The 14,024-nt window shown below is 39.7% G+C and overlaps 1 protein-coding gene across 1 annotated transcript; it reads left to right on the top strand.

The window, feature by feature from the left end:
• Positions 1-12,287: 12,287 nt before the first annotated feature.
• On the top strand, positions 12,288-12,900 carry LOC100937012 (RNA-binding motif protein, X chromosome-like). Its single transcript, XM_054544234.1, has one exon. The coding sequence runs from the start codon at positions 12,295-12,297 to the stop codon at positions 12,709-12,711; it is 417 nt and encodes a 138-aa protein (XP_054400209.1). The 5' UTR covers positions 12,288-12,294; the 3' UTR covers positions 12,712-12,900.
• The last annotated feature ends 1,124 nt before the right edge of the window (positions 12,901-14,024 follow it).

Below are 14,024 nucleotides of genomic sequence, written 5' to 3'. Positions count from 1 at the left end.
CCTCTGCTTACCTCTCCAGTTTCATGTTCTATGACTCTTCCCTTTACATGCTATGCTTTAACAACATTGTCCTCCTTATGTCTCTTGAATATTTCAACCTTGCTCCTGTCTCAGGGCCTTAGCAGCCTGCTTTTTCTATCTGCAGTGCTTTTTGCCCAGAACTTGGTATTGTTAGCTCCTTTGCACCATTCAGGTCTCAACTCAAATATTACTTCCTCTGGTAGCTAGTCTTCAAAGGTGAGACTCCCCAAGGAATCATACCACCTTTATTCACATCCTTATGTAGTTTATATTCTTGAATCTGAGCTGGTCCTCTAACTCCCTTTTAACCAGTAGAAAGTGGCAGAAGTAATGCTGTAAAGCTTCAGAGGCTAAATCAGAACAGCACTTGTAACAAGAACCTGGAACAGTGCCTGGCACAGAGTAGGCCTTCATTTTCTGTTGGACTAATGAGTTTCCTCATTGGTCTCTTGAAATGCTTGTCCTGAGGAAAGCCAACCACTTTGTAACAAGTGTGACTACCCTAAGAACATCATGCTATGAAGAAGCCCATGCTACCCATGTAGAGAAGTCACATGAAGAGAGAGATGTCCAGCGAGTTTCCAGAGTATCTAGCCATCGCAGTTTAGGTTCTCCTAGTTCATCTGTGGGCCCAGCTTAAGCACCATCCATGTGAGTGAAGAAGCCATTCTGCACGTTTTATTTTCTTCACAGTACTTACCACCATCTAAAATTGTCTTGTTTATCAGATTACAGGTCTATTGTATTGTCTCTTTCCACTAGAATGTAAGCTCTGTGAGAAAGAGAGGCCTTGGCTGCCTTGTTCACTACTGTATCCCCAGCACCAAAGCAGTGCTTCTCAGACTTTATTGTGCATACAAACCACCTCAAGCTCTTGTTTAAATACAGATTCTAATTCAGAAGGTCTGTAATGTAGCCTGAGATTCAGCATTTCAAACAGGCTCCTAGATGATGCAGATGCTGCTAGCCTAGATCACAAATTGATAGCACAACAGTAGAGGTCTCTAGATAGGAGTGAAAGAATTTGGAATATGTCTGAGTGAAGCACATCCCCTTCTCTATGATATTCTGCATTTCCAGCTTCTCTTGAAAAAATCAGAAGGTCTGGCAGTCCTGGGCTGGCATTCACATACTGCAACAATCAGCTGGAGCTGGGTGCAGGTATTAGAGGCACAGCCCCTGCCTAATGTATCCTTCCTTTCCTGGGCAGGCATTCAAATAGTGGCCCCTGCTCTTCAGAGTTGTCTATCATTTTTATTACCACTTCACAGATTCAGGAGACAAAATCCAAAATGTCCTTGCCCTCAAACAGGTTTTTATTTTTTCTCTTGGAATGGCCGCATTCATATTCAAGAAATGTGGCCTGTCTGGAACGGTGCTTCTCAAATGTTAACGTCAATTGATTTTCTTGTTAAAATGTAGATTCTAAGTGTACTAAGACTCTACATTTCTAATAAGCTACCAGGTGATGCCAATGTTGCTAGTACATAGAACACACTTTGAGGAACAAATATCTAGAACAGTGCCTGGCACAGAGAAGACACTCAATATTTGTTGGGCTAATAAATTTATTTCATATAACAACCTTGTTATGGTGGCATTATCTCAATTTTGTAGACAAGAAAACTGAGATGCAGAGAATTAAGTGACTTGCCTAAGGTCACACAACTGATATATAACAGAGTCTACCCTCAAACTTAAGTTCATCTGATGACAAAGCTAACCTATTATATCCTAAAATCTCAGCTTGGTTTAACACTTGGGTGGCCTTATATGTAGGTACAGTGTGATTTCAAAGGCAGCAATAGACACTCACTATCTTAAGCCCCTCCCACCTGCCTAGAATTCCTTATACAGGCTACAAAACCTTTTTTTTATGTATATACTTTAACTTCTACGGTACTTGTGCACAACGTGCAGGTTTGTTACATATGTGTACATGTGCATGTTGGTGTGCTGCACCCATTAACTCGTCATTTACATTAGGTGTATCTCCTAATGCTATACCTCCCCCCTCCCCCACCCCAAAACAGGCCCCAGTGTGTGATGTTCCCCTTCCTGTGTCCAAGTGTTCTCATTTTTCAATTCCCACCTATGAGTGAGAACATGCAGTGTTTGGTCTTTTGTCCTTGCGATAGTTTGCTGAGAATGATGGTTTCCAGCTTCATCCATGTCCCTACAAAGGACGTGAACTCATCTTTTTTTATGGCTGCATGGTATCCCATGCTGTATATGTGCCACATTTTCTTAATCCAGTCTATCATTGATGGACATTTGGGTTGGTTCCAAGTCTTTGCTATTGTGAATAGTGCCTCAATAAACATACATGTGCATGTGTCTTTATAGCAGCATGATTTATAATCCTTTGGGTATATACCCGGTAATGGGATGGCTGGGTCAAATGGTATTTCTAGTTCTAGATCCCTGAGGAATCGCCACACTGTCTTCCACAATGGTTGAACTAGTTTACAGTCTCACCAACAGTGTAAAAGTGTTCCTATTTCTCCACATCCTCTCCAGCACCTGTTGTTTCCTGACTTTTTAATGATTGCCATTCTAACTGGTATGAGATGGTATCTCATTGTGGTTTTGATTTACATTTCTCTGATGGTCAGTGATGATGAGCATTTTCTCATGTGTCTTTTGGCTGCATAAATGTCTTCTTTTGAGAAGTGTCTGTTCACATCCTTCGCCCACATTTGATGGGGTTTTTTTGTGTGTGTGTGAATTTGTTGGAGTTCATTGTAGATTCTGGATATTAGGCCTTTGTCAGATGAGTAGATTGCAAACATTTTTTCCCATTTTGTAGGTTACCTGTTCACTCTGATGGTAGTTTCTTATGCTGTGCAGAAGCTCTTTAGTTTAATTAGATCCCATTTGTCAATTTTGGCTTTTGTTGCCATTGCTTTTGGTGTTTTAGACATGAAGTCCTTGCCCATGCCTATGTCCTGAATGGTATTGCCTAGGTTTTCTTCTAGGGTTTTTATGGTTTTAGGACTAACATTTAAGTCTTTAATCCATCTTGAATTAATTTTTTTATAAGGTGTAAGGAAGGGATCCAGTTTCAGCTTTCTACATATGGCTAGCCAGTTTTCCCAGCACCGTTTATTAAATAGGGAAATTAAAAAGTTTCCCCATTTCTTGTTTTTGTCAGGTTTGTCAAAGATCAAATGGTTGTAGATGTGTGGTATTATTTCTGAGGGTTCTGTTCTGTTCCATTGGTCTATATCTCTGTTTTGGTACCAGTACCATGCTGTTTTGGTTACTGTAGCCTTGTAGTATAATTTGAAGTCAGGTAGCGTGATGCCTCCAGCTTTGTTCTTTTGGCTTAGGATTGTCTTGGCAATGCAGGCTCTTTTTTGGTTCCATATGAACTTTAAAGTAGTTTTCTCCAATTCTGTGAAGAAAGTCATTGGTAGCTTGGTGGGGATGGCATTGAATCTATAAATTACCTTGGGCAGTATGGCCATTTTCACAATATTGATTCTTCCTGTCCATGAGCATGGAATGTTCTTCCATTTGTTTGTATCCTCTTTTAATTCGTTGAGCAGAGGTTTGTAGTTCTCCTTGAAGAGGTCCTTCACATCCCCTGTAAGTTGGATTCCTAGGTATTTTATTCTCTTTGAAGCAATTGTGAATGGGAGTTCACTCATGATTTGGTTCTCTGTTTGTCTGTTATTGGTGTATAAGAATGTTTGTGATTTTTGTACATTGATTTTGTATCCTGAGACTTTGCTGAAGTTGCTTATCAGCTTAAGGAGATTTTGGGATAAGACGATGGGGTTTTCTAAATATACAATCATGTCATCTGCTAACAGAGACAATTTGACTTCCTCTTTTCCTAATTGAATACCCTTTATTTCCTTCTCCTGCCGGATTGCCCTGGCCAGAACTTCCAAAACTACGTTGAATAGGAGTGGTGAGAGTGGGCATCCCTGTCTTGTGCCAGTTTTCAAAGGGAATGCTTCCAGTTTTTGCCCATTCAGTATGATATTGTCTGTGGGTTTGTCATAAATAGCTCTTATTATTTTGAGATATAGCCCATCAATACCTAGTTTATTGAGAGTTTTTAGCATGAAGGGCTGTTGAATTTTGTCAAAGGCCTTTTCTGCATCTATTGAGATAACCATGTGGCTTTTGTCGTTGATTATGTTTATATGCTGGATTGCGTTTATTGATTTGCGTATGTTGAACCAGCCTTGCATCCCAGGGATGAAGCCCACTTGATCATGGTGGATAAGCTCTTTGATGTGCTGCTGGATTTGGTTTGCCAGTATTTTATTGAGGATTTTTGCATCGATGCTCATCAGGGATATTGGTCTAAAATTCTCTTTTTTTGTTGTGTCTCTGCCAGGCTTTGGTATCAGGATGATGCTGTCCTCATAAAATGAGTTAGGGAGAATTCCCTCTTTTCCTATTGATTGGAATAGTTTCAGAAGGAATGGTACCAGCTCCTCCTTGTACCTCTGGTAGAATTCGGCTGTGGATCCATCTGGTCCTGGACTTTTTTTGGTTGGTAATTATTGCCTCTATTTCAGAGCCTGTTATTGGTTTATTCAGAGATTCAACTTCTTCCTGGTTTAGTCTTGGGAGGGTGTACATGTCCCAGAATTTATCCATTTCTTCTAGATTTTCTAGTTCATTTGCATAGAGGTGTTTATAGTATTCTCTGATGATAGTTTGTATTTCTGTGGGATAGGTGGTGATCTCCCTTTTATCATTTTTTATTGCATCTATTTGATTCTTCTCTCTTTTCTTCTTTATTAGTCTTGCTAGCAGTCTATCAATTTTGTTGATCTTTTCAAAAAACCAGGTCCTGGATTCATTGATTTTTTGAAGGGTTTTTTGTGTCTCTATCTCTTTCAGTTCTGCCCTGATCTTAGTTATTTCTTGCCTTCTGCTACCTTTTGAATGTGTTTGCTCTTGCTTCTCTAATTTTAATTGTGATGTTAGAGTGTCAATTTTAGATCTTTCCTGCTTTCTCTTGTGGGCATTTTGTGCTATAAATTTCCCCTATACACTGCTTTAAATGTGTCCCAGAGATTCTGGTGTGTTGTGTCTTTGTTCTCATTGGTTTCAAAGAACATCTATTTCTGCCTTCATTTCATTAAGTACCCAGTAACTGGGCTGCTGCTGGCCTTTGAATGCAAACATCTGGAGAAGTTAAGGTCAGACAGTGGAACTAACAACTGGGAGCAGGTCAGGATCCCGAGTAGTCAGGAAAGATCTAAATGATTGGGCACAGGCCAGATGCAGTGGCTCACACCTGTAATCCCAGCACTTTGGGAGGCCAAGGTGGGCGGATCACTTGAGGTCAGGAATTCAAGACCAGCCTGGCCAATATGGTGAAACTCTGTCTCTACAAAAATATAAAAATTAGCCAGGCATGATGGCGGGTGCCTGTAATTCCAGCTATGAGGGAGGCTGAAGTGGGAGAATTGTTTGTACCCAGGAAGTGGAGGTTGCAGTGAGCAGAGATTGTGCCATTGCACTCTGCTTGGCGACAAAGCAAGACTCTGTCTTGGAAAAAAACAAAAAGATTGGGCACGCATAGAAGTAATATTCAAAATATTTACTATCCTGTATGATATAGTCTGGCTGTTTCCCCACCCAAATGTTATCTTGAATTGTAGCTCCCATAATTCCCACTGTTGTGGGAGGCAACTGGTGGGAGGTAATTAAATCATGGGGGTGGGTCTTTCCTGTGCTGTTCTCTTGATAGTGAATATGTCTCATAAGATCTGATTATTTTATTAAGGGAGGTTCCCCTGCATATGCTCTTTTGCCTGCCACCATGTAAGACGTGACTTTGCTCCACCTTCACCTTCTGCCATGATTGTGAGGCCTTACCAGCCATGTTGAACAGTGAGTCCATTAAACTTCTTTTTCTTTTTAAATTACCCAGTCTTTGGTATGTCTTTATTAGCAGCATGAGAACAGGCTAATACACTGTATAATACTGCTGCAATCCATCTGAAGGGATATAGGCCTGTAATACTGGAGCAGAGTTCTGGAGGTATTACCCTTTTAGTTGCTGGATTCCAGGAAGGTATGGGAGTAGAAATTGAGGGACTGGAACAATGGGGGACACACAAGGGGCTTAGTGCAGTTATTATTTACCAACTGGCATGGAAGTATTTCAGTATTTAGGAACTGGCACTGCCATATAGGTGTAAACTGCCTGAATATTAGCCCTGAACATCAGGTTAAAGCAAGTCAAAAAATCTTGGGAGCCAAGTCCCAGATAAAGGTCAGCAGCAAACCCCAGACATTGGACTGGCAGCTGATTATAGACTCAGAAATAATAAATGCCATGTGAATGGTATCTATGGCAGCAGATCCCATCAGTCTGAGGCAGGACATTAGGAATATCTGGCTAGTAGGTGTCTGGGCAGACAGAACCTGATAAGCTGAAATGCATCCACATCAAGGTGTAATAAGCCAGTCAGACAATTCTTAGAGCAGCTGTCACCTGTTGGCAAAGTAATAGAGGTGGACTGTCTTTGGCAGTTCTCCAGATGTGGTCTCTGGACCACTTGTCTCAGAATCACCTGGTATGAGTGTTTAAAAATAAGTAATTTGAAGGCCTCACTTCAGGCCTATTAAGTCAGAATTTGGGGGAGAAGTATATATGCATTTTGTAACAGGCTTCCCAAGAGATTCTGATATGTTCTCAAGTTTAAGACCCATTTGTCTGAAGTGTGTATGAAGGACAAGAAGGTAGGTGCTATATGAGAATGGCTATCTACTTTGCTTACAGAGGTTGAGGTCAGGTTACAAAAGAGCTTATATGGTCAGGCTGAGAAGGGTGGATGAATATGACATAATAGGGATCATCTGAAGGTTTATGATAAGAGGGAAAGTTAAGAGGTATTGGGGAAGACAATTCTGGTGGCAGTGTAGATGGATTAAATAGGAGAGACACTTGAGAGAGAAAGATAAGTTACAGGATTTTAGAGTAAATTGAAGTGTTTTCTACTTGCTAAATTTTAGCAGTCGTGGCTTGGAGCACCTCTATCATGTTGGTCAACCCAGGAAACCTTTTGCTGAAAAGGAATCTAGACTGACAATACCTGGTTCTCACTATTTCCTGTCTACAGACCCCAGTAATTTGGCTCCCATGGCTCCTCTTTTTTAAGTTGAAGTCATATTCTGCCTTCTACCTGGCACTTGGAAGTGCTAGTCATGGGCCCTGGCCCACCCTATGGTATAGCTAGAGATTTAGCAATCATTCATCCCATAATTGCCAAGACATTAAATTTCCATAACTTTTAGCTTAGTTTGAATAAACATTTGTTTAATAACCACTTTGTTGCAGAAATTGTGCTATGCCCTGGAAATACAGAGATAAAGTACAATTTTTTTTTGAGACAGAGCCTCATAAAGGCAGACATGCAGACCAATGGAACAGAATAGGTGGCCCAGAAATAAATCCACACAAATACAGTCAACTGATCTAGCCAAAATGTTTGCAGCCTGTCCAGCCGACAAGGTCTAATATCCAGAGTCTAAGAGGAATTTAAATAAATTTAAAAGAAAAAAAAACCCTATTTAAAAATGGGCAAAGGACATGAACAGACACTTCTCAAAAGACGACATTTATGCAACCAAAAAATATATGGAAAGAAGCTCAACATCACTGATAATTAGAGAAATGCAAATCAAAACCACAATGAGATACCATCTCATGCCAGTCAGAATGGCAATTATTAAAAAGACAAAAACACAACAGATGCTTGTGAGGCTACAGAGAGATAGGAACACTTTTACTCTGTTAGTTGGAATGTAAATTAGTTCAACCATTGTGGAATACAGTGTGATGATTCCTCAAAGACCTAAAAACAGAACTACCATTTGACCCAGCTTCTGTATCAGTCTATTGCAGACTCTACCCTTTTAATTGCCACTCCATGCAGTGTTCTTCTCCTCTTTCTGCCTTGGTTCCTTGTTTTTTATGTTGTTTTTTTTTCCACCCAATAACAGGACAAGTGACATTCTGACACTTTCCCAAGGCCCTTAACATGAAATGGTGGCTGTTGAATATTCTAGGGGGTCTTCCATTTTTTTCAATAATCCATGCCTATCCTCAGCTCCCACATGCCTCGCACAGCTTTTCTCTCATCTCTGCATCTTACCCTCTTACCCTCTCTCTAGACCAGTGGTTCTTGAGCTTGGTCACACATTAGAATAATCTAGGGAGCTTTAACAAAAACCAATGTCCAAGGCATATGTCAGCCCAATAAGGAGGGACTCTCTAAGGGTGTAGTCCAGGAATCCAAAATATTAAAACTCCCCAAATTATTCTAATGTTGAGTCAAGGTTGAAAGCCATTGCTCTAGACGACTCTCCAATATAGTATTTCTTGGCCTTTTTTATTGTTTCTAAATTTTTTTTCCACATCATCTCACCCATAAAATGTTAATATCATGCATTTAATATATAACTGTTTATATACTGTGGCCCTTTGGAAGTCCATAAACCATGGTAATAGCTAAGATTCCTCCATCCCCACATCAAGAGTAAATTTTTACCCTTTGGGGGGCTATATCATCCTAATTTAAAATTCGTGCTAATGACTTGTTACCTTCACTTAGAATTTGACAGAAATGCAGAATCTCAGGCCCCCTTCACGATCTACTGAATCTGAACCTACTTTTTAACAAGTATTTAGCATGCATTTTAAATTTGAGACACACTGCTTTACAAGTCTTCTCCCCCAGCAAAGCTGTTGGACCTATGGCTCTGAGTAAGATGATTAGGAGCAGTAGCATTTATGGAGACCTAGAACATCAGGACTGAGATGGAGGTTAAAAGCATCTAGTGCAAGCCTCTGTTCCATGTTTGAACCTCTCAAATAAAGTCCTGCTGAGTAGTCATCCAGCCACTGATGGAATAACTCTGATGATGAGAAATGATCACTCCAGGCTGACCTTTCCAAGATCACTTTTAGAATGGGATTCTTTGTGTTGAGCTGAAATTACTCTTCCCATGATATTTACCCTTGTATCCTGCTTTGCACCCTGTCACCACCCAAAATGTACCTACTCACTCTGCCCCATGATTGCTCCAAGCTCTGAAAACAGAGGCCACAGTCCCCTCAGTCTTCTTTTCTTCTAAGATAATTCAGCCACTCTTCATAGGTCACATTTCCTCTTCTTTCTCCAGACTGCTCATTCTCTTCTGGATATACATTGAACTGTTTGAGCCACAGTTAATCATCTGGACCTACAGCTTGTGTGGGCTGTGTCCCAGGTGCAGATTGATTTAAGAGAAATAAAGTAAGACTGTCACCTCTCTTGTCCAAGATGCTAAACTTTTATTAATGCCCTCCTAAATTTAAATTAGCTTTATTGGCAACCATATCACTCTGTTGGCTTATACTGAATTGACTGTCAACTAAAACCCTGAAAAGTTTCCACATAAGCTGCTTTACTGCCACATCTACAGCAGCCTGTTCTTCAGTCAGTTTTTGGTACCTGAGTGCAAATCTTGACATCCTCTGCACTGAGCTTTACTTTTTTTTTGAGACAGAGTCTTGCTCTGTTGCCCAGGCTGGAGTGCAGTGCACAGTCACAACTCACTACAGCCTTGAACTCCTGGGCTCAAATGATCCTCCTGCCCCAGTCTCCCAAGTTGCTAGAGCTACAGGTTCATGCCACCACGCCCAGCTATTTTTTAATTTTTTTGTTGAGATGGGGTCTGGGTATGTTGCCCAGGCTGGTCTTGAATTCCTGGCCTCAAGCAATCCTCCCTCCTAGGCCTCCCAAAATGTTGGGATTGCAGGTATGAGCCATGTTGTTAAACAACTTAAAATATGTTAGTAATCCAAAAAGTACAAATTAAAGTGATATATCATCTGGAGACAGAGATTATTAAATTAGTAAAGAATTTATAAGTGCTAATACCCAGGGTTTGGGTGAGTATAGGAAAACAAATACTGAGTGGGAGTAAAAATTTAGTGTAACCTTTCTGAATGACAATTTGGCAATATCACCAAATAAATCTAAACGTGCATCCTTCTTATCCAACAATTTTACTTCTAAGAATTTACCCTAAGGAAATAATCAGAATCATTCAAGAAATATATGTACATAAATGTTTATTGCTGCATTTATCATCATTGAACAATTGGGAACAACCTTAATACTCTACAAAAGAGGACTGGTTCAATAAAAATAAGTACATAATTTGATTAAAATATGGCCATTAAAATCACACATAAAACCCTTATAGACATTGAAAAATGTTTAATTGTTAAATAATAAAAGTAGGTAACTATATGTGTATATATATGTGTATGTGTATATATATACACATACACATATATATATACACAGACATATATATATACACATATATGTGTGTGTGTATATATATTTATATATACACAATTTGATCCCAAGATGTATATGGAAACAGTTGCATATAAATTTCTATTAAAGTGTATTCCCCAACATGGTTTGTTTTGTTTTTTGATTTTTCCTATGAGTACATAGTAGTTGTATATACATGGAATACCTGAAATATTTTGATACAGGCATACAAAGTGTAATAATCACATCAGGGTAAATGAAGTATCCATCACCTCAAGCATTTATAATTAATTTTTGTGTTACAAACATTTCAATTGTATGTTTTTTGTTATTTTTCAATGTACAATAAATTGTTGTTGACTGTAGTCATCCTGTTGTGCTATCAAATACTAGATGTCATTTATTCTATCTAATTACATTTTTGTATCCATTAATTATCCCTAATCCCTCCTCCCCACTACCCTTCCCAGCTTCTGGTAGCCATCATTCTACTTGATATCTCCATGAGTTCAATTGTTTTAATTTTTAGCTAGTGTGTTTTATTTTACATTGTGCTCCTGTTACTGATGGTAAAATGTCGAAAGGATTGTATTACATAAGACTGAGCTCAAACTGACAATGAAATGCTAATTGAAAATCCATTTGTGAGAGAACTCACAGAAAACTGCTAGTGCTATATGTAAACTTGTTGAAAGTTCAATGTGATATGGCCCATGAGTAACCAACAAGAGTGATTCTAAAGCAAATGGTTTCATAATTTAATTTATTCAGAGATTTCCCTGACACCTGAGCAAGACCAAAACAAGAAGGAAAACACAATTCAGATAAATCTTTAGCTACTCTTCAGGTGAAATGAGACTCTTAAACTTCCCTCAGACTGCGACATAAGTCTCCCTAAAACACAGAAATATGTTCTGAAATATGACCCATTCTAGTCATTTATTAAGAGGAAATACAACCAATAATATATCAATTATTAAACACTCACTATGAACTAGACAATATTTCTTCTTTTCTTATTTGTTTCTTTGTTTGTTTTTGAGAGAGAGTGTTGCTCTGTCATCCAGGCTGGAGTACAGTGGCATGATTATGGCTCATTGTAGGCTCACTCTCCAGAACTCAAGTGATTCTCCTACTTCAGGCTCCCAAGTATCTGGGACTACATGTGCACACCACCACACCTAACTATTTTTTTTTTTTTTTTGTAGAGATGGAGGTCTCACCATGTTGCCCAGGCTAGTAGACAATGCTCCTTCTACATATGTTCATTGGCTGATATAATCTTCCCAATTTGTTTATAAGGTGGGTATCATCTTTACTTTTGGGATAAAGAAAGTGGAACATCAAAATATTAAGTATCTCGATCACATCTTATAGCTAATCAGTATCAAAGGTGTAATATGAACCCACACTACCTAACTCCAGATTATACACTCAAATCAGCTTTTACATGAATTGAACTTCCCTCCAGGCAAACTGGGGGTGGAATGGGCATTATGAATTTGGAAGGAAAGATGGGGAGTTTTGGAAGGTGAAACTAGGAGAGCGTCTTAAAGAGAGCAGTGTGCAGAAGAGGAGACCCTTGACAGGCTGCTTGTGATCAACCTGAGAAATTGAGCTGTTTTAGACTCAAGAAAAAGAGCTAGGTCAGTGGAACTTAGGGAATAATCTGAATTGGCATAATCTTAAAATAAAATGCAATTTACAGCCAGCAATTTCTCTTCTAGGGATTTATCCTAAGGAAATAATGTGAGAAATGTGTGAAGGTGTATATATGTCCATACCAGAATGTCCATTGAAATGTGAATTGCGGTTGCACAGTAGTGCTAGCGGCTTCGCGGTTCGGTCCTCGGACCCAGCAGCCACCACTGGTGCTGAGCTGCTAGGAAGCCCCTATCGGTGAGCTCTTTGGAGCTTGAACCCATTGTAACTCCTCCAACTCACCGGAAAAAAACAAAAAATGGTTGAAGCAGATAGCCCAGGAAAGCTCTTCATTCGTGGGCTTAATACGGAAACAAATGAGAAAGCTCTTGAAGCAGTATTTGGCAAATATGGACGAATAGTGGAAGTATACTTGATGAAAGACTGTGAAACCAACAAATCAAGAGGATTTGCTTTTATCACCTTTGAAATCCCAGCAGACGCTAAGGATGCAGCCAGAGACATGAATGGAAAGTCATTAGATGGAAAAGCCATCAAGGTGGAACAAGCCACCAAACCATCATTTGAAAGTGGTAGACGTGGACCGCCTCCACCTCCAAGAAGTAGAGGCCCTCCAAGAGTTCTTAGAGGTGGAAGAGGAGGAAGTGGAGGAACCAGGGGACCTCCCTCACGGGGAGGACAGATGGATGACTGGTGGATATTCCATAAATTTTAACATGAGTTCTTCCAGGGGACCACTCCCAGTAAAAAGAGGACCACCACCAAGAAGTGGGGGTCTTCCTCCTAAGAGATCTGCACCTTCAGGACCAGTTCGCAGTAGCAGTGGAATGGGAGGAAGAGCTCCTGTATCACGTGGAAGAGATAGTTACTGAGGTCCACCTCGAAGGGAACCGCTGCCCTCTTGTAGAGAGCTCCACCTACACGAGGGCCCCTGCCATCTTGTGGTGGAAGCAGTCGCTATGATGATTACAGCAGCTCACGTGACAGATATGGTGGAAGTCGAGACAGTTACTCAAGCAGCCGAAGTGATCTCTACTCAAGTGGTCATGATCAGGTTGGCAGACAAGAAAGAGGGCTTTGCCCTTCTATGGAAAGGGGGTACCCTCCTCCACTTGATTCCTACAGCAGTTCAAGCAGTGGAACACCAAGAGGTGGTGGCCGTGGAGGAAGCTGATCTGATAGAGGGGGAGGCAGAAGCAGATACTAGAAACAAACAAAACTTTGGACAAAAATCCCCGTTCAAAGAAACAAAAAGTGGAAACTATTCTATCATAACTACCCAAGAACTACTAAAAGGAAAAATTGTGTTACTTTTTTTAAAATTCCCTGTTAAGTTCCCCTCCATAATTTTTATGTTCTTGTGAGGAAAGAAGTAAAACATGTTTAATTTTATTTGACTTTTGCATTGCTTTTCAACAAGCAAATGTTAAATGTGTTAAGACTTATACTAGTGTTGTAACTTTCCAAGTTAAAGTATCCCTAAAGGCCACTTCCTATCTGATTTTTCCCAGTAAATGAGGCAGGCAATTCTAAGATTTTCCACAAAACATCTAGCCATCTAAAATGGAGAGATGAATCATTCTACCTATACAAACAAGCTAGCTATTAGAGGGTGGTTGGGATATGCTACTCATAAGATTTCAGGGTGTCTTCCAACTGAAATCTCAATGTTCTCAGTATGAAAAACCTGAAATCACATGACTATTCACCCAGTAAACCCAAAAAAGCAAATGGATAATGCTGGCCATTCTGCCTTTCTGACATTTCCTTGGAAATCTGCAAGAACCTCCCCTTTCCCCTCTCCCAATAAGACCATTCAAGTGTGTGTTAAACAACTACAGAATACTAAATAAAATGTTTGGCCAAAACCAACAACAACAACAACAACAAAAAAAAAAAAAAGAAATGTGAATTGTGACAGCAAAAAGTTGCGATAAGAAAACTCAAATGCACATCAGTAAGGAATTGGATTTAAAATATGATTTTTACCTCTGGGATACAGCAAAGGCAATACTAAGAGGAAAGTTC

The sequence above is a fragment of the Pongo abelii genome, chromosome X (assembly GCF_028885655.2).
Source record: "Pongo abelii isolate AG06213 chromosome X, NHGRI_mPonAbe1-v2.0_pri, whole genome shotgun sequence".
Lineage (NCBI taxonomy): Eukaryota > Metazoa > Chordata > Mammalia > Primates > Hominidae > Pongo > Pongo abelii.
The sequence above is the reverse complement of the archived record's forward strand: the minus strand, read 5'-3'. Positions and strand labels throughout refer to the sequence as shown.